At 35.2% G+C, this 27,951-nt stretch overlaps 1 protein-coding gene across 2 annotated transcripts in view; it reads left to right on the forward strand.

The window, feature by feature from the left end:
• Positions 1-20,355, forward strand: part of LOC140330909 (cadherin-7) — a 118,770-nt gene extending 98,415 nt beyond the window's left edge. For both annotated transcript variants that reach the window (XM_072411494.1, XM_072411495.1), the window contains exons 8-12: positions 1,152-1,288; positions 4,148-4,269; positions 6,536-6,650; positions 9,904-10,155; positions 13,086-20,355. In XM_072411494.1, coding sequence (XP_072267595.1) covers positions 1,152-1,288; positions 4,148-4,269; positions 6,536-6,650; positions 9,904-10,155; positions 13,086-13,579 — 1,120 coding nt within the window. In that variant the 3' untranslated portion in view covers positions 13,580-20,355. The remainder of the gene's footprint in view (positions 1-1,151; positions 1,289-4,147; positions 4,270-6,535; positions 6,651-9,903; positions 10,156-13,085) is intronic.
• Positions 20,356-27,951: the final 7,596 nt, after the last annotated feature.

Genomic DNA, 27,951 nt, shown 5'->3' on the forward strand with positions numbered 1-27,951 from the left:
ACATAGGGAAATATACATAGTAAACACTTGCATATTCTAGGTAGAACTATATATGTATTTATGGGAAGGCAAAAAAACCCTTATTAATTCAATTTACTCCAACAGAGGATAAACCTGATTCCTTGAGGCAATCATATGTTTCCTGGAGCAAAAGCCTGTTCTGTAATTTCTTTTAAACTTTCTAAATTTATTGGCTGAGAAGGATCCATTAGATCAGGGGTAGGCAAACTCCAGCCTTTAGGCCAGATACGGCCTAGCCAGTAGTCCGTTCCTGCCTAATTCCCCTCTGGTCGATCCGGCCTAATTCCGTCTAGCAGGGGTCGGGCAACCTGCGGCTCTTGAGCCTCCTTGTTATGCCTCCCTTCCCTATTTACCCCGGCCGGCGTTAACACTTCCACCAATTGGGTAAGGGGACATTCCCTCTCCTCCGTATGCATTTCCCTTCAAGGGCGTTCCTGGTGGGGGCAGGAGCCATCACTGCGGGACTCGAGAGAGAGAGTCCGGCCTGGTGTGCCTTTTGAACACCTAAAAAGGCCTAGTAGCCCTTGCATTAGATTAAGGAAAAGCAGATTAGAGTTCCACCTGCAGACACAGGTGGCACACAATATTAGTAGGCAATATTTCATATTCATCTGCCCTAAAAATATACTTCAAATGTTTTGAACCATCCATAAAAAACAATTATAAAAACTACTATAAATTCCCTTTGCCTTTAAAGCACCTCAGTTTCAATAATTTCACTAGGACACCTTGCATCATTGACATGAATCGTGGCAGATATAAAAAATTTACAGATCTCTGCATATCTCAGACATCAGCCTGAACTTCAGCTCATCAGAGTAGACAATGTTTATCATTTGAGATCTAATATCTGGGAGTTCAGAACCTAAAACTTCTGACTTGTAATCATAAAAGCAATTCACTGCTTCAGCGGTTCTCTTCTGTGACCAGGTATTTGAGGGACGATGAAGCTTACTTTATACCCATCAATCATCATTCTTATGAGTGAACGATTGCCAAGAAAGAAATACTCTAGGTAGCCACTTGTAAAGTAAGCACGGCTGTTACAAAATATTTGGTTACTGAGATGTTTATTCTCCTGTATATTATGAGAGCATGCTTCTGTCTCAATATTACATCTTCCTTTACAGATATTCCATTGATCGAAATACAGATTTAGAAAGATATTTCAACATTGATGCCAACAGTGGGATTATTACGATAGCAAAACCTTTGGACAGAGAGACCAATGCTGTTCATAACATCACTGTTCTAGCAATTGAGAGCCGTAAGTAAATCTTTATAGCTTTATAGATGAATTCCATCTTTGCCTTTAGTCGTGTACAGTTGTGAAGGCTTCCTTTTTGTAATTGCTGAACTCTGAAGGTTGTGAGATTTTCAGAGTGTGAAACATAAACTTCAGTTATTCGAGATCCTGTCCTATTTCATTTCTGGAGGACACATCATCATTTCTACCTTAGTGTCACTGGCTAGTCCCTGGCTGTTTGGATATCCTTTTTTTGGTTATGGATGTGAAAGTTACCTGGGACAGTCTGCATGCAAATGTTTTCTGCCTAGAAATGTCAACTCCTTTATATTGACCTTCACCTATCAAGGGACCTATGAACTCCTTTATTACCTATCCCACAAGCAAGGGCCTTCGAGAAAAGTATTATCACAGGGTGCTGTGATTTGTTTTAGGAAACTGTTCAGCACCCTGCTAAATTCCCTTGACAGCCATAATTTGGCTGTTGTTTATAGCAGAACAAGAGGATCTCTGTTGGCCAGGGACTGAAGCTTCCATACCATCAGATGGTATGGTCAACAGAAAGGAGGTCAGCAGCAAGAAGCAGAAATTTGATTTTACCATGTTGGCATGTGTATATTAAAAATATTTATCAAGGAATAACACTTGATTTCTAGTATCCATATACTGTATATGTTTTTTTTTTTTTAATAATAAATGTTATCCACATTTACCCACACTCCAAATGTGTGACAAAAAGGCAGATTATGAAGGTTCTAGCAGTCAATTTGCCTTTTGTTAAATAGACAACTGGAGGTGTATGACTGGTGTATGACTTTTATGGATATGGTTTTTATATAGAAATAAGGTTGCTTTAAATCTAGTTTTCTTCTTGCATTCAGCAAGCCTGTACATGTACAAATTTAACACTGCACGTTATCAGCCTTGACTCATAGATTTCACAGTACAATTATTTTATGCAATTCTTCAAAACAGAAATGACTAATAAGGAACATCCTTTCCTCTAGAAAGTCTCTCTGTGACCCATTTCACTTCAATTTCCCAGAACCAGGTTCAAGGGATAAAATGTGTAAATCCTATTTTCTCTATGACAGGTCTGCTGCAAGTTGTTAAAACAAACTGGGAGATTTGCGGTACATCCACCGCCTCTACTTAAAGTGTCTGATAGCCTGTTGTAAACAGAATTCATTCTTATTGATTTTACACATGATCAAATTTGAACTATATCGCAGTGGTTAGAATTTTGTTTCCATTCGGTTATTCTCTTTCCTTTATTTTCTAGTACTTGCAATTGATCTGACATAACTATAGATATTGCAGTTTATTTAAAAATATTGTATCTTTCACTATTTGCAATTTTAAATGATGCCGAAATCTCTACCTGTTTTCCTTGCGGCTTGTTTTCATCCCAGCTGTAATATTGTCTTACATGTGCAATTTAGAGAAAACATGAAAACTGATATTTTAGAAATATATGGGATATAAATGTGTTACTTTATTCGGAAGTTAAAGCCGCAGTAAAGAAAGAAGATGGCATTATGGTAACATATTTGTGGATACAAATGAAAGCTCTGAGAGTGCAGGACAGAAGGGCAGCAGAAATCATACAAATATATAGAAATGGATAAAACTTCCCAGAGGTTTAGTTAGTTCAGTATGGTTTGTCAGATACACAAAACATCAATGGGCACATAAATCAAATTTTTATTATACATGTAGTTAGCAACTTACATGCACATTTTTATTATTACATACCTACCTTGACATCTATAAATGCCCATAGAAGAAACTTTATTAAAGGCAACTTGAATAGGCCTATATAAAAAAAAACAAAAGGGCCTTTGCATGACAGAACAAAGCAGTACAAAAAGCAAATCAGTTTGTGCTGATTTGAAGAAGATTGCGGAAAGGGAAGAGAGAACAGAATAACAGAGAAAAAGGTTTGTTACTGTGTTATTTCTTGTTTCTCTGGCCAATCACAGGCTGGGATGGGTTGATAAAACCATAGACTGAAGGAATTAGGTTCAAAGATTTTGACTAATGAAAGTAAAAAGTATATAAAAAATAATATATAAAATTTAAAAATTGAAAATTAGAAAATATTTAATTATACAAAGACAAAAAAAAGAAAAAAACAATATTATGACACCAAAATCAAACCTAATGATCCTTGCTTAAAACGGTAGTAGACCTTGCAAGTCCCCCACCCCATCACCCATAAAGACTTTCGTGGGGTTTGCCCCAAGGTTTTAAGGATTCATGCAATATTATGGAAAAGTGTAAAACAAAACCAGACCAACTTGCTCTTACCAAGGCAACACTGGAATAACAAGCAATGAATATATCCTGGTGCAATGGTCAGATAACTACATCTAGCTCTACAAATAGATCACTAATGCTGGCGTGTCTGTTGGTCAGATTTACTGCCTTGCAAATGTCATAGGTACGTTTATTTAACATATTTATGTATTTCTTTGGTTTGTGTAATATTATTTTATCCTTAAAATTCTTAATTAAAGAATTATTTAAGAGGAACTTTCACCTTCATTTACAGCTAAAAAAGTACTGTTAACAATGACATATGACGTACATAAAATACACATTTCACATTAAATCATTTGATAGCTTGCAATATTCTGATGTTGTAATCTTTATACCAACAGCAAGTGATTATGTAAAAGGGGTAAAGGTTTGGAAGGGGCAATTTTAGAAAAATGGAAGGTCCCCTTTAATAATGATTTTATTGCTAATAAAACATGTTCTTTCTATGTGATAAGACAAAAATATATGACCATTTTCTGAAATGTGCAAACAATGCTGTAGCATAGGTATTAAAACCCCATTTAACAGTTTCATTTGTTTAAATTATTATTTTTTCAGAAAACCCTGCACAGATTGGCAAAGGATATGTGGCTATTAGCATACTAGATATTAATGACAATGCTCCTGAATTTGCCATGGAATATGAGACAAACGTATGTGAAAATGCTGCTCCAGGACAAGTAAGTATTTATAGAGTGTTTTGTATTATCATTACTGGGTAATTTGTTGACTGAGACTGAGTTATATGGAATAGACTTATTACTGATTTTTTCAAAAGAGTTGGCCAAGGTTATTTGACATCACAATATACTAAAATATTACTTCTTTGGTCAGAACGGTAACTATGAGTATGATGAATACATATATACATTTAGTAGTTACTTGGCTTAATGTATTTTCAGATCTGTTGTATCCATACCTCCTGTTAAAAAAAAAAGCCTGTTATATACAACTATCAGTAATTCGAGCTAAAATGATGACACATAAATGAAAGAGTCAGAAATGGAGGTCTCTTTTCGATAGGTATAGACCAAACCATAGGAATCCTCTATTGTGCTCTGGAAATCCATTGTTATGCGTTCAATGTTTTTTATCTTTTTTTTTAAAGCAAAGATTGTAAACATATTGTTAGACAAAATGAATAACAGTTTCAAATTTATAAAAAGATAAAAGAAAATTTCTTTTTTTATATTATATTTTGTTTTCCATGGATACCTTTTTGATATGAATGCATAAAAAAAGTTTCATTTTTTTAAGAATTCTACAAAGATATATTCCTTAGTTGATTATTTTCCTTTACCAATACTCGTCTAGGAAAATGCAATAATATTATGAAAATGCCTTGAGCATTAGTTTTAAAAGAAAGTTTTTTTATTATTTAAATCATAACAAGATATGCAGATAACGAATTCTAACTTTTCGCTAACTTTCCTAATCTGCAGAGTTATTTCAGGTTGGTGACTAAAAGAAACTGATGTCAGTATAACAACCCTACATTTAAGTTAAACTGATAGAATTGGGTAATGCATGATTCCATAAGACATCTTCAATTTTTCTAAGGATATTTAATAAATCAAAAACACTGTTATAAATGGTATTTGATGAGAAGTGATCATTTCTTTAGGCTGAACTCCAGGCATATATTATAAATCTAGCTCAATATTCAATATTACATTTTGAAATACATTAAAATGTGTCCATTTTCCTTATTCCTTTTAAAGTAACCAGTATAAGTACCTGAGCTTGTCCTGGTATCACCCTCTTGTATAGTCTATACCAGTGAATTTGTTAACATGGGAGAACCTCTTGAAATATTTTTCAGGTCTTTAGGGAACCCCTGCTATAATTAATATGTTTGCAATAGTACATTAGGTAAATTGCCTCATACATTGCTGGGCATTGGGAAGAATGCAACCACCACAGATAGCCAAAAATATTATTGATATCAAATAAACTGAACTGATATTTACTAATTGCTCAAGGAACCCCATGTTTTTTTGAAACTCTGGTTGAGAAACACTAGTCAACACAAAAATGTTATTCCTATATACATACTCACACAGACACAACAGACCAACACATATGTATATAGATTCACCCTTTCCACACACATATAGTCACACATACCCACACATTCATACACACAGTCTCAGCCACGCACATACACATATTCACATGCACCCCTACTAACACACACCGGCTGTTACCTTCCCCTGTTGGCCTAGCTGGCTGTAATTCCAGCCTTCTTAGATCACTGTCCTCTTCTAAGCTGGGAGGGGCACACCAATAAAACTTTCAAACTTTTGTCAGTATTAACCTGCACCCGATATTCCTGTTGCTGTATTATAAACATAGCTGCACAGGAAAACTCACATACTACTACTTTCATCTGCTGGGCAAGGTGATTCTCTATTGAATATACTACTACTCACTTCTTCTGCCAGAGAAGGAGATCTGCAGTACAGCCCTGCAGTAAGTAAAGACTTTCAGTACCCACTTTGTTTCTTTGTAGCAACAAGAGGCTACTGTGTATCAGGTACAGTGGGGCAGCCCAAAAAATGGTTTGGTGTTCTGGTTAGTATGTTGGACAACCCATATCTTTTACCTTCAGTTCAACTCTGGACTCTGAACTTTGTCACTGTCTCTGACCCATCCTTTTCACGGACGGACACTCAGCATCACGTCTTCCTGTTTTCAAGAAGCGATGTACATCACCCTGCTGGCCCTTCCCACCAGCACTGATCTGCTTGCTTTGCGGAGACCTAGTGATGATGTTTAAATGTAATGAACACAAAAAGGTTTTATTTAGTAATCTTGCATTTTAATGAGGGAGAAAACGTGGATCCAGGGAAAGCAGAATATTAGCAGATTATACTTCAACTTTGAGAAACAACGTATTTGTATATTATTACTTTATTATCCCCTAAAATTCTTTTTTGTTTATAGGTCATACAGGAAATAAGTGCTGTAGACAGAGATGAACCATCCAATGGCCATTGGTTTTACTTTAGTTTACCTCCTGATGCAAGTAATATTAATTTCACATTACAAGACAACAAAGGTAAGCATAATATTGCATCACAGAAATAACAATATACTGATTTGCTTACAGTATACTGAAATACATCTGCAAAAACATGCTCCTTGACTCAATCTCAATATAATCTCTGTATAATTTAAAAGTAATACCGGGAGTGTATGTGTATACATGTAATGTGCATACCCTTTAACAGAGATACATTATATTACACAGAAAAAATAAGGTTAGCTTTTACCTTTACAAAAAGCAATACTGTATTGTTTGTGAAAATTATGAGATAACCATTCCTCAATACACTCCTTAAGGAGATACTATCATCCATGTACCAATTTATCTTTGGAAGTAAAATCGACACACTCCAATGCTGCAGCTGTTGATGAAGTATGCCTCTGCTAAACTAGCCAGTAGGCAAATGATTTTTAAACAACTCAAATGTAATCAATTATAGGCTGGTGGAACTTAAAATTGCTTGGCTAAAGCTATAGCTTTTCTTTGGAATAAGAAATAAAACAGTACAGAAATGTATTAGTAATGTAGTAAAATTAAACAAGCTGGATGAATGAAATTTATTTTATTAACAGTTTTGTTTGATACAATGATTCAAGTTTTATTTTAGATTTTGTGCGATTACATTTGATTTGCAAATCAAATACCATTGACCCTGCATTGAGTACCAAGTTTGTCACATTTTTAATATATTGAAGATTACTGCACAGCATTGTTAGTTTTTGGGTTATTAAAGTGAGCCTATCTCTTAGAGGCCTAATTAAAGTAGAGGAATACCAGACCCTTTATCATCCTTAGTTCTTTTAGCTTCACCATAAAAAATGACATTAACACCTTTATAAATTAGGGAATAAAAACTATTCACCTAATAGCCTTGATTTATTAAAGCTTTCCAAGGCTGGGGAAGATACACATTCATCAATGAAACTGGGTGATTCAGCAAACCTGCAAAGGATCTTGTCCATGATTCAAAACATTTGCTAACAAATAGCAAATTACTTTTAAGAAATTCATTCCAGTTTTGCTGGATCACCCAGCTTCACTGATGAAAATGTATCCTCTCCAGCCTTGGAGAGCTTTATTAAATCAGCGTTTCATGTTCTTGTGAACAATATTGTTAGGTAAAGGTATATTTTAAAATGGAATCATAAGATAGCAAATATACACAGCTGCTCCACAAATGCAACATTTGTAAGTCCCCCCTCTGGCACCAACATAATTTCCCTGGCCCTTCTTGAAATCAGGATCTTTAGCCTTCTTGATAGGCTGGCTCAGAATACCTTTACTCCCTAGTCAGGACACAGGAGTTAATTTATCCAAGCACCCAGCTGAAGCCAGAATTGTACAATGAAAGTGCATGGCTGCTTAGTGTACACTGCTAAAATGATCGCAAGGAAGAACTATTCCTCCCTAAATTAAAACAAACATGTAGCACTTCTTCCTATAAAGAAGACTTTATTTAGGCAGGCAACAGTACAGGCATGATGCCATTCCGACAGATATGTTACCTTTACCAACTAGCTTTTCCCCATGTCAGCCTTAGTCATAGTAAAGCCCAGAATGGCAGCTGATTTTGGCAGTTGATAAGACCTTTTTTTTCCATTTAATCTCTTTTAAAATGCAATGCCCAGCTTCTGAAAATAACCATAAGGGCCCACATGGACATCAGAGGGTACTTTTTCCATTCTCTAAACAATTTCAATATACTTTCTAGAATAGAATAACTGTTATGCGCATTTTCCAAACTTAAATAAAAGGTCTGTACAAAATAAAAAGTGTTAATCCTGGTGAGGAAACGGCATTCAACCTCTGAGTTGGAAGGTATTGGTGCAGTAATTTGTTTGGTCTATATACACGCATCTCACGTAATAGTATCAATATTAAGAAGACCTTTGAGATGTTTGCATTAATTGGTGTACATATAATCATTATTTATGTTATGTGGCATTGCTCCAGTAGAAAGTTGATTATAATGACACGCAAGGACACAGTTTGGGCTCAGTTCTATGGAGAACTTTTCTAGACACAAAATAACTATGACAGCCTAGAATTATTCAATCAAAAAGTACAATACTATTTCTTTTAGCGTTCTTCATGCTGCTTTGCTAACCTCTCCAGCACAGTCTTTTTTTCCCCTCTACAAACAGAGGCTTGCTCGGCCATATAATAAAGAAATGTCATGGTAACTGTTTTCTGTGCAACCACAGATCAACTGTAGTATATTACATCTTCAAGGACATCATTTTGAAAAAAGTCATCACTCTTTCTTGCTTGTCAGTGCAATTTATTTTTTCTTTTCTCCAGCACAGTATAATATTTGTGTTCTTGTAGTCTTGAAAAACAAATAAATAATTTTTAGTATATGCTGCTAATACAATATATTCACAGTATACATACATATATAATTGATGAGTTGTTTAACAACTGGAGAATTATTTCTTTTAACATTTACATAGATATCTATATTTAGGTTCTATTTTTCATAAGAGTATGAGTACATATTCCTCTGTCTTGTACTGTAGATGGTTTGATTAATTCTGGCATTGCCAAAGGGTAATACATTGCTGACAAAAGTGAGAAATCAAAAGTTAATGCTAAATTGCCTGTCCCTCCTCTCTATAACTGTTGATTGAAGATCAGCAGTGTGACATTTGCTTGACTTTGTATCATGTCTAGATTTTGACAGCAACTCTAATACCAAGAAATCAAATTTTATATATATATATATATATATATATATATATATATATATATCATGTTTATAAATACAGACAACTCTATTTTATTCTTTTATGCTTTAAAATGTTTTATTTTAACTTAGTATATATAAAAAGGCTGATTTAATATTTTATGAACATGGGGCACATGCATAGGGATACTTGCAGGCATTAGGATATCGTAATTGGAAACATAAAATCTCCTTTATAAATACAGACAACTGTATTTTAGTCTTTTATGCTTAAAATGTTTTATTTTAACTTAGTATATATAAAAATGCTGATTTGATATTTTATGAACATGGGGCACATGCATAGGCATTACTCTTATATATTTTAGGATATTGTAATTGGTATTGAATAAATTCACACCTAACTTGCATATTTGTTCCATGTCACTGATAGCCAATAATACCTAATAAGTAAGGTTGGCTGTGACAGCCTCCACATTTCCTTAGCTACAGGATTAAATTAAAATGGTACATTTATTATACCTCCCATAGATAATTAATATACATGTGATATTATTAAAATATGTTTTTTTCCTACAGATAATACAGCTTCAGTTATAACAAAGAGAAATGGATTCCGAAGGCAAGAACAGTCTATATTTTACCTACCAGTTGTCATAGTGGACAGTGGGTCCCCATCACTTAGCAGCACCAACACACTTACTATACGAGTCTGCGACTGTGATGCGGATGGAATTGCACAAACGTGCAATGCTGAAGCTTATACCTTACCTGCCGGATTGAGTACTGGAGCTCTAATTGCAATACTTGCTTGTGTTCTGACACTACTAGGTAAGATAAAACATTTCATTCCACCAAAACTAGGAAAAACTCATAGTTAGTGAAGGTATTAGCTGCCCATTTCTAAACATGTCCATACAAAGCCTTGTTTAGTATGTTTGAAAATATAGGTCTTTAGAAAAAATAAAAGTACAATGGTTACATGAACCTATGCATGCAACTCATTATCATCATTTCTGAACATTGTGTGAGTTAAGGTCAGTATCAAATGAGATCTCACAAATTTGTTGCAGAACTAAGTAAGATCAGCAGGTCTATTCTTATAATGCAGAAGCTGAGAATTTTTACACAAATATTGATGTGAATATGAACTTCAATTATTCTCTTATATATAAAGCAAATTCCTTTTTACTTGGTGTATCAGCACAAATTAGACAATTAATTATGTGAAGATTGCAACTCTTTTGTGAAAATCAACCAAAGTTTACCTACTTTCACTTCCATTTTTTGAAAAAAATGTTTCTAATAGCCAATTTAAAACAAATATGTTGTGAAAAACATGAAAATGAACTCCAGATTTAAAGGTCTTAGGGATCAGGGATAGGTAAATGTAATGTATTTGTATTCACCTCTATTACCATCAGCAAATGCCATGTTTAAAAAGGTTAGTCACTTGCACACTTCAGCTCCCAACAAGCACCAACTTTAATTTTGCTATGGCTCGTTTTTAGCCCCATAGAAGTCTTTAAAAATTGGCAGAATAAAAAGCATTGAGTTTTTTTTTTAGCATTTTCTTTGATTAGTTGCCGCTAAAGCACATATGTCATTATCATTATTTGACTTTTGATAAGTAGTTAATCAGAATTTGAGGTAAAATACTAAAGTTTTATTTCTGGTAACAACAATGTAAAATGTTAAACATTTCTTCACTACACCAGAACATGCTTGTGCTTTTTTGGTTGTAAACAAAGCAATCAGAGTTAGGACCTTTTAAAATTTTCTATCAAAATCAGAACAGTTAGCCGGCCCATATTCAACTACTATTCTGTTTTTTGCTGCCAACCACAATGTTTAACAATTGCTTTAAAGCACAGTTGACTGCTGTTGTGGTTCTTCCTCCAGAGGAGGAAAAGCAAACTTGCTACTAGAAACGACTTTTGGGAACTGTGCCATGATCCACACGCTTGCACAAAATGGTTTCTAATAACTCCTATTCAGTTAAATGGAAGCAGTTGGAAGAGATTGAGCATGCGCAGAATTCAATTTGGGAAAAAACCGCTGATCTCATGCATGCACAGTGAGATTGGCCCTCGTTTTTTCCTATTTACTGCAGGCTACATCGGCCAATCTCGCGCCTGAGCAGTGTGAGATGGAGTGATGTAGACAGAAGCAGGAAGAAAAAGAAACAAGATGGCAGCAGATGAAGATATATAACTGGATGTGGTGTGGAACCGAAACCAGGAAACCTTCACATGGATTGAGTGATCTGCAGGAGTAAATGCAGGCACCTGTTTATCCCTATGAGGACTCAAGCTTTGTCATATACCAGAGTACCTATGTAGCTGACGGCATCCAAAGTCAAAGCTTCCTCCCTTCTTTGTTTCCTCCATTCAATATTGCTATGCATTTACGACCAATAGAAATGCAGCAATTGAAATTAAGAAAGGAAGGGGTTAAACTTTAATGAATAAAATCAATATTTGCAAAGGTACATTTCAAGATACATTTGGACACCTCTGAATGCCTTTTCAAGACTCCTAACTTCATTTCATAACTCTAAACAGGTTTAATTTAGGTCTGGCACTATACTATTTGCATGCATGGCATTTTACTTTAGCAGATGCAAATTGTCAAAAAAGATTGTTCTCACATATAAATGTCATTTTATCCCTTATTAAGGAACAGAAAAATATTAACTTATATATGGTAGTTGTCATTAATTAAAATAATTGGCCAGATACAGATGACCCTTTCTTTAATTCTAATTGATACAGCCTTTGCCTGTTTAGACAATATAAAACCATTTAAATGTCATTTTAAAAGGTCACACAAATTTCTTCAAATCATTTCTGGAAAGTTTTGCTAATATGCCTGAAACCACTGTCTCTTCTATTTAATTTAAAAGAGAACTAGTGTTTACATTATTTTTCAAGCAAACATTAAGGCTGATCTAGCAATATTTTACATTTGTGAGGCAACTACTAATATATGGATCATTAGAGGAAAGCCTGGTAGCTACAACATGACAAGCAATTTATTGCTTGTTATATGTGTCAAGGGATGCTGCAGGAAAAAAATGTGCTTCACCCTGTTATGGAGACAGAGACCGACTTTTAACAGTTTTCCCTATAGGCTTACACATAGAAAGGAAAATCTTTCAAAGGAGGATACAAGAGATAAGTATTGTAAATTAGAATCATTTATCTCACAGTGTGTAAAATAAACGTGAAATCACATATTAACCTAACCAATACTGCGGCACAGAGAATCTCACCTAGAAATAATAGCTATCTTAGTATGCTACCACGTTTTAAATAAATCAGCTTCCTTCATGTACTAAATGTGTGTAACCTACTAAATATATAATTATTCAAAAAAACCTATTGATTTATGGAGTGATTTTTTTTTTCACCATCACCTTCATTTAGCTATTTTAGTAGAGTAATATAATTGTCCTAGTGCCCTTGCACCATCAGAATAGGCAGTCTTTCTGCCTGAGGTCTTTCCATGAAGTCTCAATGTCACCTTGGGCTCAAGTGGTTTTGCTGCTTGATGGAGCACCCATTGGCAATATTGTTCATGCACGGACGTCTCATCCTAAGGAATTTGACCTTAATTCTCAGAGACAGAGGAGTGGCAGATGAGATAAAAAGTAGTCACCATCAAATCTTAGCTTACCTATTTTAAAACATTACAAGTATATATGTTTGCATTAGAAGTTTTGCTTGAAGTTAACTCTTCATTTTTTTTCCTTAATGCAGTGCTTGTTCTACTTATTGTCACCATGAGAAGACGAAAAAAGGAACCATTGATATTTGATGAAGAAAGAGATGTAAGAGAGAACATTGTAAGATACGATGACGAGGGAGGTGGTGAAGAAGATACTGAAGCATTTGACATGACGACTTTGAGGAATCTTAATATCATCCGCGACAACAAAAGCAGAAGGGATGTGACTCCAGAGATTCAATTCTTGAGCCGTCCATCTACCAGAAGTGCTCCAGATAACCTAATCTTCAGGGAGTTTATCTGGGAAAGACTAAAAGAAGCTGATATTGATCCTTGTGCTCCTCCATATGACTCCCTACAGACATATGCATTTGAAGGCAATGGGTCAGTTGCAGAATCTCTGAGCTCATTGGAGTCAGTGAGTTCCAACTCTGAACATAATTATGACTACCTTAGCGAATGGGGTCCTCGTTTTAAAAGACTTGCTGACATGTACGGCACTGTTGAAGACAGCCTTTATTCTTAGCACTTGAAAACATATGTCCAATGCACTGAAAAGACTCAAGTAACATTATAGAACTTTGTGGAAGTTTTTATTTTTCCTGCCCACGAGACTGCACTGATCAGAAATTGAAAAGTAAAAGAAATTGTAAAGTAAAAAAAGTTTGTTGATTGAATAATATCTGGATGAATATGCTGTTCCTGCAGCAAAGTAATATAAGGGGATATTCTAGTAGCTGTAGATTTTGCATTTGATATGAGAATACAGTAAGATATAGTGTAATTACTAAAGTATGTGTAAAAACAGATGTTAAGCTCTGTTTTCTCTGTTTTGCTTAACCATAGTTCTTCAGACATTCTGGAGAACATCTGTCAGTCCTGCAAAGGGTGGACATTGACCCACGTAAGGATCAGAAACATTTACAAGGAAAAGCAATGAGTAATAATTGAGAATGGTCAGAAAATACTTCTATATTTCTTTATCCAACATTGCCTTTGTGGCAATCTAAAACATCTGTGCAGTCAGTATGAGTGTTAATATATTCTTTATCATCTATATTATCAAATAGAGTGGTAAGCATTAAACAGCTGTAGGTACTACAGCATCCCAGCAGATGTGGTGAATGGGGATAAATAACCATGTTCCTTTAGCCGGTGATGCCAATTTATTATTCTATTTATGCTTTTTTGTATTATATGATCAGTAAATCAAAGACTGTTATTTTAGCTGTGGATAGTTGTGGACAGATTGATTTCTTGTTCATCCTGGGATACAAGCTGCAATGAAGTTATAGGATGGATCTCATGCTCCAAACAGGAACATTAAAGAAGTGGGAAGGTTAGCAGACAAGTGTTATATGTGAGTGGTTAGACCCAGAAAATGCTAAATGGACAGACCCCTAAAGCAGAACTAAACTAAAAAAAAACGTACTTACTTTTACTTCCACAGATCCCTCGTTCCTTTCAGAGTTCTTCTGGATTGGGTCCCACAGCACCCCTGAATCTGCCTTCACCCAAGAGCGGAGGAAGCGCCAGGTGCTGCCATCTTCCTCCGCCTTGTTTTTCTTTTTGTCACCCAATTTCACACTACGTAGACACAAGATCGGGTGATCTCACTGTGAATGGGAAAAAAGAGTACCAATCTCACTGCACATGCTTGAAATCAGCATGTAGGAAAAATCCCCTTCTGTGCATCCCCCAAAAAGAAGCAGCCAAAAGCCTCCTAGGATGCATGACATAGTTATCCCAGTAGGATCTGCACTCCCATTCTGTCTTTACTGCCTCTGCAGTCTTTACTACCATGCTTAAAAAAACATTAAATTACCTTACATAAAAGGGTTGTCTACCCTTTTATGTATAGTAAACATTTTGGTGACAGGTCTGCTTTAGGTCTGTGCCATAATTACAGAATTCAGTGTATATATATATATATATTTACTAAGACACTAAAAAACAATAGAGCGCTAAGCTTCGAAACGAATCAGCTAAAGTAGATTTTTCACTAACTGACGCGAGTCATCTGTCCTGGTGCAGCACTAAATCTACTAATGGGTGTATCAAAATTGGAGGTTAGGTAATATTGTTCCAGACTCAGCACTCTAATTAAGGATCTATTTCAGTAGAACATTCACCCTATATTCCACAAGGTGAGACCAAAACATTGTTCTGCAGTAAAACAGAGGGACATCTTTAAAGTGTAACACCACTTGTAGAGAAAAATACTCTCTGAACCATCTATGTATATTGCAATGATATTACCAAACTTTGTTGAGGATTCTAAAGAAAAGGCTGTTTGTTCCACCAAGCCTTTGTAAAATGAATACTGAACAGTAGAGTCTGATTCATTACACTGCAGAACAAAGATTTTGCTACTGGGAATAACACATGTGATTTACATGATATTGAGTATGCTGATTTCAAATCTGAACTCCGAATTTACTTGTCACGTACATATTTTAAGTTATAGGCGTGCTATAGCTGTTCAAATGGTCAGTAATTGGGTAATGTATTTTTACATGGGAACAATATAACAGTTGCAACTACCACTATGGCTGCTGCCACCTCAGCTGAATCATGCCCCCTGGTGGCATGCATGTTGCAACAGCGTCTGGGCATGTCTGGGTAAGTCAGTGAGTAGACGTCAGAAATAGGTATATAAGGTGGGATGGACCAAGGGCTTGTCTCTAGTGCAAAACCATCTTATTGGATAGTACAGCTAGGTTATAGTGAGTCTTTTTTGAACTAAAGATGAGTAGGTGCAGCTGTGTTAATAAACCGGACAATTTTTGCTACATTTGTGGCAAATATACCCTGTGTGATCAACGCAGGAACCTAACCAAGAGAGTGAGATTTGCTTACAAGTATTACTTTGGATGTGAAATTGGAGATCAGGGTAAAACCTGGGAACCCTTTATCTGCTGTCAGGTGTGTTACGTTGGCCTAACAATGGTTAAATGGGAAAAGGAATAAACTGGCTTTTGCTGTGCCTGTGGTTTGGTGTGAGCCAAAAGACCATCACTAGGACTGCTACTTCTGTATGAGTAAAATTGCTGGGTTTTCGAAGAAGACTAAGTCAAAAAATCATCCATCCTGATTGTGAATCTGCTCTGAAGCCAGTGCCACACGATGCAGAAAATGCAGTGCCAGTCCCTCCTACATCTGGTGTTACTGTCAGTGACATGTTGGATGAGGAACAGGTGGATGATGTCGATGGTAATGACTGTTATGAACCCCAATCTGAAGAGGGTAAACTACATTTTATAAGCCAATCAGATTTAGATGATCTAATAAGGGACCTGTTTTTGTCAAAAGAGAAGTCTGAACTGTTAGCCTCCAGAATAAAGGAGTGGAATTTGAAAAAGAAAAAAGAAACGACAACTTCACACTTTCGTAATTGTCACACAAAGCTTGAAGGTTATTACAAGCTGGAAAACATTTGCTTCTGTACTGACGTGAGTGGTCTGATAATGAAGTTAGGTTGTGAATACATACCAGAGTAGTGGAGATTGTTCATAGACTCGAGTAAAGCAAGTTTGAAAGCGGTATTGCTGCATAAAGTTAATGCAAAACCTTCTGTTCCTCTTGCTCATGCCGAGGGAATGAAAGAGACATACGAATCCATGGAGGTCATTTTGAAATTGATTGACTATTCAGAACCCAAGTGGAACATTTGTAGTGACCTGAAGGTGGTGGTACTCCTTATTGGCTTGCAAGTGGTATATACCCAATTTATGAACTTTCTGTGCCTGTAGAACAGTTGTGATGACAGCAACCATTACAAAGTAAAAGAATGGGCACCCAGACCTGAACACACTGTTGGCCAGTACAACGTGAAGCATAAATCACTCATTGATCCACAGAAAGTTTACCTTCCACCACTTCATAATAAAATTGGACTAATGAAAAACTTTGTCCTTGTAATGGATCCTGATGGTATAGGTTTTTAGTATCTGAAGGACAAGTTTGGAAAAGTTATAACAGATGCTATACTGAAAGCAGGCATTTTTGTTGGTCCCCAAAGCCGCAATTTGATGCGTGATGTCACATTCATAGACGAACTCAACCCACTTGAACTTGCCGCTTGGGATTCATTTGTGCTAGTTGCACAAAACTTTCTGGGCAACCAGCGAGCTGAAAACCATTCTGAACTCATGAACAACATGCTAACAGCATAACTTGGCTGCCGAATGTCACTTAAAATTTATTACATTCCCATCTGGAATTCATCCCACAAAATTTGGGTGATGTGAGTGATGAACAAGGGGAGAGGTTCCACCAGGACATTTCTGTTATGGAAACAAGATATCAAGGCCGGTGCAGCCCCAACATGATGGCCGACTATTGCTGGATTCTGCAACAGGAGACAGCGGAGAGCCACAAACGTAAAAGCAAGTGCCTGAAACACTTCTGAAGTGTACATGTGTGTTGAATTATGTGTAATTGTACATGTTGTTGCAACATAAAACTACGTTTTTGTATTGTCATGGAACTATGAGGCAAAAGTTAGTCATATATAGAGATAACATAGAAACTGCGGAATGAGAGAATGTAGCTAATCATGTCTATATGCGTAATTAACCTAAAATCCTGACGTCCTAGGCAAAATCAGATTTGGATTCAGCGCACTTGACTTAGTATGGGACACGTGGATTAGACCAAGTAGCAGACAATATTTATTTTGGTGATGCAGTGTTATATTCGGCTGTTGCACTTAAGAAATAATTAATCTTTAGGGAGTTTTTTTTACCAAAAGTAAAATTCCTATTGCAATAAATACCTAAAATTTTACTTTAGCAAGGAACATCAGTGATCCAATCACACAAGCAAGTTCACATTTCTAGGAGGTAGCTCCAGGTTGCTACATTGGACTGGATTGTTAGTTTTCTTTTTTTAGAAAATTACAGTAGATTACAGTAGTGAGATGAAAAGGTACTTGTCAATTCTATTTTATTGTTATTAATATTATTATGGAAGTGGAGTTACGTTTTTTTTTAAGGTTTTTTTTAACTCATAAGCTTTAATTCAGTAAACAATATCATATTTTTTTCCAATAAAAATGCCAGAAATTGATGCATATCCTAGTTTGTTTAATAAGAGCAACGTGTATAGTGTGGTAACCTATAGCAATCATTAAGCAGGTATCAATTGCAAATGTAATTACTATAAATTTTAATTAAAATATTGGACATTACTGCACTTTGCACAATGTCATTGTTTTCAATACGCCCCTAATAAATACACTTGATAATCTCCTATTTTTGAACTGTTTAGATACGTAATTGATAATTGATAGCATTTATGGACCTGTTGTTTCTGATTGCAGTACAGAAATATCCACATTCCATTTTAGAAATAAGTACCACACTTTTGTAAAATCAATCATAACAATTACATCAGCTATTCACCTGCTTTTGGTTGTTCCTTTTTTACTTTTGTTTGTCTTATAACCTGAATATGATTTTGAATATGAGATCTACATATACAAGTTGAATTGTATATGATTTACTTTTTTACTGTAACATTGGTTATTATTTTGTAATTAATTCCTGGAAATGTCAATATTTAAATATTCCAGAAGTCACTTGAAGGTTTGTGCCATTATATAAAAATACATATTTTAAGCAAAAAACAAAAAAGCTGCTAAAAATCTATACAGATTGTATGTCTGCAGAATAGGTTGTAAGTTGTCTGAAAGATTGTACATACTTTTTTACCCATTGCAGAAATTGTTGGCACCCAAATGTCTTTTCATTGGACTCCTAGGTTTTTTTTTTTTTGTTCTTTGCAATCCTCTACCACCATTATGCTGATTAATTAACAGGAAGACCAAACTTAAAAAGCTTGCAGTCACAGCTGATCTTTGGTTATCTATTATGTTAAAGGTTACTGAATTTTTCCTGCAAGTTTGCTTTCGCGGCATTCGCACATTGCAGTAACAATTGCATTACCCCAGTTCATTGTTTTTTGCATTGACACATTAAGATTTAAGTTAGCACCTCAATACATCTGGTTTGCCACACCTTTTGGGTGTTAATGGGCTCTCATACAAAAAGAGGACAGTTGTTTGTAGATATATGGTTGGAACATAGTGGTTGGAACATAGTTATAGGTTTATTAAAAAGTAAGGTTGGAAGTTTTTCTCATTTTATTTTTGTCTTTTGTTTTTTAAACCATTGTATATCTTTTTTTTACTATCTCTATTACTTTATTAGTTTGAGTAAATAGTTAATTCAAGGTGCATTCTTGACAACAGTCTCACAGAACATTTTAGGGTTTTCTGAAGAAAGAGCATATCAGAAGCTTGTGTCTGACTTAAACATCATATGTCCTTTTCTGAACAGAGCAGGAAAAAGCAGAGAAATGGGGCAGAAGTCCCTCTTCTATCTTTCAGTTTTAAGTGTAAATTTGAGCCTAAGCTATTGATCTTTCTAAAATAAAACTGACAGGTAAGAATGACACTGGAGCTTCATCTTCTCAAGGGCAAATATAAAAGTTAACGCTGGATTATTGCCCCCCCCCCCCCCCCCCACTTGGCCTTCATTGCAAGTACTAAATAAAAAGTTGTAACTTGACTTTTACATTCTAGCACTTTGTTTATAAATATTTATTCTTTTAATGCTGTTATTTATTTGTGAATGAAATAAAGAAAATTTACAAGAACACTATAGGTCAGGGGTCAGCAAACTTTTATGGCCACTAAGCAATTTTAGGGGTGGGCGGGAGAACACTGGGCCAAACTCTGAGTCCCACCCTAATGGCTCCACCCACCACCAGGGAACGCCCCCTGAAGTGAAATCCCTAACCTCCAAATGCATTGCGGAGGTGAGGGACTTCCCTTCAAGGAGCATTCCCTATTTACCGCAGCAATGGAAGTATCACTGCTGCCCGCGATAAAAAGGTGAGCCACAGCAAGGAGCTGGCTCCGGCTTGGGTAGTCCCTAATGGCCCCTGGCTGATCCACTGGAAATTGGGCCAGATCGGCCAGGGGGCGTTAGGCCAGAACAAACTACCGGCTAGGCCGTATCTGCTCTACAGGCCAGGGTTTGCTGACCCCTGCTATAGGTGAATACTATTCACCAAAAGTTACCAGAAAATTTGTACATTATTACGTTGAAATTAGTTAGAAAATGTGGAAATCTGTTCCTACTTTACTTTTAACTAACACAATTGCTTATTAAATGTATACATTTTAGGTTAAAGTTGAATAAATCTTGGAAAAAATAATAAAAAAAAATACCTATAAATCAAATACCTAAAAATAAAAAAAAGTACCTATACATTATGTACACATCTACATTTACAAATTCCTTTATATATATATATATATATATATATATATATATATATATATATACGGTATATATATATAAAGCTATCAAAGATTTAGGAGCCATTACACTAAGGCACTTATTTATAAAGCAGTAAATCTGACATTCACCATAACCTTCATGTTCTCTACTTAAGTAGAGTACCATGGGTGTCTCAATGCCTCGTAAAGTGGCTTGAAGCACACATGTGCTTCAAGACACTTTATGAGGCTCAAATGCCTCATTATATGCTTATAAAATGGAACAAAAGAGATAATGCTCCTATCACTGTGTTTATAAAGTCCTTTTTTTACACAGCACATAGAAAAATATATATATTCCCATGCACTAAATAAGTGGTTAATAAATAACATGGTGGATCAAAAAAAAAAACTTAAACAAAAAGGATTACTTATGTAATTGTCAAAGGATTTTTTGGCATAAAGAATGGCATATTTAGAGTATAGTTTCCTTTTTTGTATTTATACATATTGTTTTAGACTAAAAGTGACTTCTGGAAATTGCCAATGTCATTTAAGTGATTGGAGAAGATTTACCACTCCAAATAATAAAACGTATGTCCTATGTATATGTGTATATATATCTGTAAAGACTCAAAAAGGAAAATATTTCACTTGTGTTTTAGTCACATTAAAATATTTATATTTGGGCTGGGAAGTAGTATATCAGATCTCTAGTTTTGCAGTCAGTGTATGATTTGCAGACTAACCCTAACACAAGTTTTTTTCATACCACACCATATGACAACACACACATCTATTTATTTGCAAAAGTATAGGTGTCTCAAATTTATGGTGGAATGCATTTAAAGGCAAAGAAGATGTTTTAGTGTCCTGGCTTACGTAAAAAAGCCATATGTAAAATAAAAGAATAATCACACTCCCCATCCTAGGGGTTAAACTCCTTTTGGGTCTGATGGACTTCTTACACATTTTTTTTCAATATAGTTTTCAGCCTCATTGATACTTTTTATACAACTTTTATATATTAATTACATTGTTCGTTGTGTTTATTGGTCTTTACAACATGTCTTACACTGCATTATTTCAGAAGAGTTGTTTTGAAGATGTTGATTGGAGTAAAGTTCATCAATATATATGTGTAGTGTTTAACACTTTTAGTACCAGCCTACCACAGTAAAGCAATGAGGCTGACATTTGGAAGCTTTGAGTGCAGCATTGTAGCAAGAGAGTATTCTGATAAACATATCACATATCTTAAGTAACACTATGACAAATATTCCAACGTGTTTATTTGTCAAATTAAGGTGGGGCAATGGTTTAATATTGCTTGGTGGTGTGTTATCCTATTTCTAATATCACAACAAACACCCTTAACATCATCTGTTGTAATGAAAATTCTGCAAAGCTTGGAAATCCAATCACATAGCCTGTAGGAGGGTCCTAGGGTCTGTATTTATATGAAGAATTTGGAGTTATTTCAGGTAATGTCAGCCCCAAAATACCCTTTGCAACAGTCCTTGGTCATATAATCTAGTGCAGCACTTATTTAGGATCTTTTCTTTTTAGTACTATAGTCAGCTTTCATGGAAATGTTTGAAAAATACTGTTTTAGAATTGCCTACATTAGGCTTGGAATCATCCTAAAGATTTTATTTGTGAATGCCTTATTTACACATTCAAAAGAGATAATACTCATGCTCTGTTATAATGCTAAATTTAGTGTGTTGTTTCCTCAGGCTGTAACTTTTTTTTTGTTTCCCTTTATCCTCTAATTTATAAAGGATATTTGATCTTTTTACTAGATGTGTAGCGTTGCGTTACGTTTTTGGAACACTGATCTACATAAAATTCAGGTCCATTTTGCTGCCTTGCCATATAAGTCTCAACAGAACGTACTGATTTTCCTCTAGACTCCTATGTGAATGAAATGAAGCATGGAAAATGAGAAAGAACTCTAAAGCAATCGAACGGCATTGATACAGAAAGAAATCGCTTACAAGGACATTTGATTTTGAGCCATTAATATTTATGAGACATTCAAATCAAATAATTGTACGCTATTTTCACTTGGAAAAAAAGGAAACTAAAGACGATGTCTATGAATTGAAATATGATTTTCAAAATACCTGTTAGATCTTTTACTATAACAGGAAACTTTTTTCTTGTGTTGTCCATGATATGAAGTGATAAGGCTGTTTTGAATTGAAATCTTATCTGTTGTTTTGCTATTGAGTTGACCTTGTTCTTGCTCCTTCTCATATTGATTTTAGAAAACATACTTTGTATACCGGGAAATACTATGGACAAATAGTAAAATACTTAAAATTCTATAAATGCATTTTTTAATTCAATACCTTTTGCAAGACTTGGAAGCGTTCAAGTGTTTTAATTCTATCTCATTGATTAAATGTATTTTTCTTTAATATTATTTGAATTCTGTTGGCATATTATTCAGTTCTATTTAAAACTGGCATTCCCATTTGTTGAACAGGATGAACATTGCAATTCCTGAAAACCCTTCTAGTGGTACCCAATATTTAACACAATACAGTGTACAGAGTGCTTTATTCTGGGATATGAAATATATACCAGTGTGTCCAAAGTCTGGTGGTTTTGGGGTATGGAATGTTTACCACACTGTACAGAGTTCAAATGTCTGGGATTTGCAATATATATCACTGTGTACAAACAGTTCAGAAATCTGGTATATGTAGCATTTGCTATAGAATAGTACAGTACAGTAATCTGGTGAAATGCAGTACAAACTACATCATATGGACTTCATTGGTCCAGGGTTAATACACAACACAGTCCAATGATTGTAGTAGTTCAAAGTATGCAAAATACTGCATAATATGTAAAGCGCAGTGCTCTAATAATAATACTAATGAAAATGTGCAGCATGGTATACATAATGAAGCAGTTCGAAGCATGTAATATTCAGCACAATGTTCAGGCAGTCAGCAGTGGTCCACATTAGGTAATATATGACAATGGTAAATGCTTAGCATGCATCCCAAATAGGATTAAAATAACTCTTCTGCCTGCATATATATTTATCACTACTGACAACTACTACTTTTGTTGATACCCACCTAAAAAATCATAATTATAAATAGATATGCATTTACCACTGCCCTACAGTCAAGTATAGAGGATACCAACTGTACATTGGACAGGAATGTGTTGAGAGTGCTAGGCATTAATATACACCTACCTGAAATATACTTTACGCTTTAACAGTGAGAGCTAGGTTATGTTAGGTGGTAAGAGATGGGGAACTTACTTGGGGAGCAAGGTTGAAGTAAGGGACTTCTATAGATACATGCTGGCTGTCCTAAAAAGGCAAGTATAACTGGGTGAGATTGCCAACAACATCATGGTGCCATGTATTCATCTCCCTAATTATCCTCATCTCTGTTTCTTGGGTAACATCTGCCTGCCCATACCCTTAAATACCCTATGTGGAGATCTTAGCAGCCAATGTTCCTCTATGCCCACAACAATATGTCAACCACAGATGTGCACAGTAAATATTTTTATGTAATTGCACTTTCCCCACCACCAAATCTGATTATGCCCAAGAAGCAAAAAGTATTGTACCAACTTCATTTTTTTGCTAATATATTGTTGTAGCGGCAGACCTGCACCTCATTTCAACTGCAGAGCACTACAATATCTCATGAATCAAACCTACTTGCACAAAATTTAAACTGAGTAAATGCAGAGTCCCCCTCATGACATTATTGGTATACCTACAACCGTTTATCCCATCCATTCATTTGCTGTGCCTCTCCCCCCCCCCCCCATATGGCTTTACTTTATTCTCCATGACATCATCATTGTTAATAAGTCATTTAGCTTTGGTGGTAGGGAGAATAAATGATAAACTACAGATTAGCTAAATGATGTGGGGGTAGCTGAAGACTTGTGGGGGAGCTGAGACTGAATAGACTGGAATGAGATCGGGTAGATAAACCATTCACTGTAGTCTGTTGACTCGAATATGTTCCTCAAAGAATTAAAATACGTCATTTTTAGGGGCAGAAAGTCCCATTTACAGTACCTTATTTTCTCTTATTCTAACAGTGGATAGTCTTGCAGTATGTCATCAGGAAAACATTACCTATGTTTAAACATTAAATTAATACACAAAAGGTACACACACACAGATATTGAGGTTACATGTGTATAGGTAACATAGCCTACTTTATGATTGGTTCAGTTTTTCATCTAGATATTACTGCAACAGACCATTCTATTCCCCTATGTCCACAATCTATTGGTTATGCCCCCTATGACCCTCTGCAGAGCTATGCATGTGTTTATTTTGCACAGGATTATACAGGACTGGGGTTGAGGTAAACTGGTTGAAATATTTGATAATATAACTGAGTTTATTTGCTAACATTAGTAGCACACTGAATGTTCCCATGTGTAGCCTGGAATTTCTCTTAAAAACAAACAAACTAATATTGCCGTATAATCAACAAAGTTTATTTTAAATATGGACAACCATATACAAAGTTCATAGAGTGCATTTTGAAAATAATAGGGCACGATATGGTTAGATAATATTAACATTTTATAACAGAGATGAAATGCTTGAAAAGCAAATAAAGATGTAAAGCTTGTCTAAATATACCAAAAATGACTTCAATAAATAATTGCACTGATGAGCAGGGTCCCTTACGTTCACCACACATATTACAATCTGAATTTATGATTCACTATTAAACTGTTAACAGTTTGCTTGATTGGATAGAAACTGATTGGATAGAGTGGGCAGGCCCTCATCTTACATAGATTTGGTTAATCTAAAATTGATTGTACACAGATTTTTGGTTGAATATTAAAGTGTATGATAACTCTTAGAAAGTATCTATTCCTAAAGATCCTTATGATTATTCTTCAAACTCTGCTTATTAAGAAATTTTGAAATACTAAAGATACTAAAGAGCGCTGGTGTGACAGCCTTAACTAGGTCTTTAATCCAAGGCGGCACTGCAATAACACTCAGTGGGGTTTACACAGGGCACTGGCTAAGCACTTGCCGTTGGCTTTGTCTATGGTTAAGACAAGTGTTTATGGAGTCGTTCAAGCCGTCACCAAATGGCCAGTATGAACAGTCTCTTAGTCCTTTGATAACATTTTACTACAGAACTGTACATCACTTATAACATGACTAAGATCACGTAATGTACTGCGAAAAATCACTGCAATCTGCACTCTACATTGCCGACCTTAAAAAAAATATGGATCATCTAAGCACCTCTCTGAACTGTACAGCATGTTATATAATACTAAAACAAGGGGAAGGGCAAGAATATATAGAAGTAGTAAAAGGAGCTGACCATTAAGGAGGATTAAGGATTCTCAAGGTCAAAATGTTCACTGCTCTCATAGGCCTGTAAGCCATAAATCAGATTTTTTTGCAAATTGTTAGATTTATAGTTGTGTTCCTTGTCATTTACTTCCTAAAGCATTGAGAGAACTCTGTATAGCCACTGGAGAAAACTCTTGCTTAGTGAACTAATTAATCATTTGCACAGCAGATATTTTGATAAAACAAATTGCTGGAAATTAGTAGGCATCCATCTGGTTGGTGACTGTTGACAAGGTTATCATTGTTAGTATCCGCCGACACTGTGACTCTGACTTTATTTTAATTTTCCTACTAATAATAGCATAATTATTTTGTTAACGGTGTACAATAAACATAATTTCTCATTAAGCTCTGCCGCATAAACCATTACCTTTTAGAATCTTGTTGAATTATATTTAGAAAATTTAAATGGTCTAAACATTTGTAATAATCTTTCGCATTTCTTACAGGGCTTATTTTTTTAGCTTTGACCGAATAATACTTTTAATACAATAAAATTCATGTCAATGGATTCAGAGCAGAGCTATAGCACTCAAATGACAGCTGTCCGGAGTGATGCCATGCCTTTTATAGCTTTGGGGCTGCCACAATACTAGAGCAATACCATTCTATTGAATCCAAATTGAGACCATATTACCAGAACAGTGCCATATTTTCAAAACTAAAATGATACTTTGGACCTGATTTATGAAAGTTCCCCAAGACTGGAGAAGATAGACTATCGTGGGAGAACCTGGGTGATCCGCAAAGCTTAGTGTTCTGAATTCTCAAAGTGTTTAGGGGTATGTATACATTTCAATCTAAATGTCTTCTTCTGTAAATAAATGGAAAACGGCTCATCAATCATGTATCCAGCAAAGCACATTATACCATGCATACTGTTGGATGCTTCTTCTGATTGATGATTCTTCTTTTGTTGGTCCTTCTTCTGATCTGATTCTTCTACTCACTTTTTTCTCTGGATATTCTACAAGGCACTACTCCCCATCAGCTTTAATATATTGCAAAGGAATATCTCGCTAAAATAGGTTTTGCCATTGATAAGAATGTCCCCAAGTATATTTTACATATTCTACGCTTGGTTATTCCAAAGGAATACAAAAATATTAAAAGATTATGTAATGCTGTTTTTCATGTCCTAACAGGTCGACAAAATGTTTGCTATTATTCCCCAAATTTGAGATTTGTTATGTCTCATTTTGCCTATTGTATTTTTAATTGCTGCAAAAAATTTAAATAATGATTTTCCATTTTGCATAGGACATTGCAAAATAGCTAATCAAAATGTTCTGTTAAGCCATTACTTTTTTAAATTAGTGTTAGATTAGATCCCTTTAACTAGATACATTCAGAAAAAAATACTCTGCTATGCACGTTATTCATCTGTTTTTTCAGCCACACTATTTGTACTTGTCACCAGCATCTGTTGTATATTTAAGTAATTATTTTAGGATAGGTACCATGTATTTTTGTTAATTGGTGTCAGGAGATATATTTGTGTTCCAATTACTGGGAATCATATACTGGCATTAAGGTTTACCATAAATCTATAAGACAGACAAAAATGCATAATTATAGCTGGCTGTGATTACCTTGCAGAAATCATTATTATTTAAGATTCCTTAAAAATGCTTCATAGTAAAAAAAAACTAAAAAAAAACAATATTTTTTCTGACATTTTACGAGTAGAGCTCAGGAAATTTACAGACTGTGAAACACAAATTGTAAAATATATTTAGGGCAGATGTATCAGCAAAGAGAAGCACTAAGCAATCATGGCAATTTATCAAGGAATTACAATGTGTTCTCTGCAGGTTCTCTGTGTAGAATTATTCTCTTGCCAAGTTTATGTTCCAGAAAGTGAGAGCTCAGCCATGTCAGGGTTCTGTCAAATAAGCTCCCTGCCAAGATTTTATCTTGACGTTATGGGTCCAGGCATTGCTCTTACCTGGAAGTCAACTTCACAATATGGAAAACCTTATGACACATTGGTATATATTTCTCCCTTGTTCTCAGATTTTGTATTAATAAAACATTGCCAATCTTCTTTGGATACAGGAGGCCAATGGCTCATTACATCTAAGAGCATGTCACATGTAAGAGCTTGTTTTTCTACCTGCACTTTGCTTGTGATGTCTGACCTTGCTGGATGATTAAAGGAAACAGGCAATATAAAAGGTATTTTCAAGAGAGTACACACAATGTAACGCAAGTATTGTGC

The sequence above is a fragment of the Pyxicephalus adspersus genome, chromosome 5 (genome assembly GCF_032062135.1).
Source record: "Pyxicephalus adspersus chromosome 5, UCB_Pads_2.0, whole genome shotgun sequence".
Taxonomy (NCBI): Eukaryota; Metazoa; Chordata; class Amphibia; order Anura; family Pyxicephalidae; genus Pyxicephalus; species Pyxicephalus adspersus.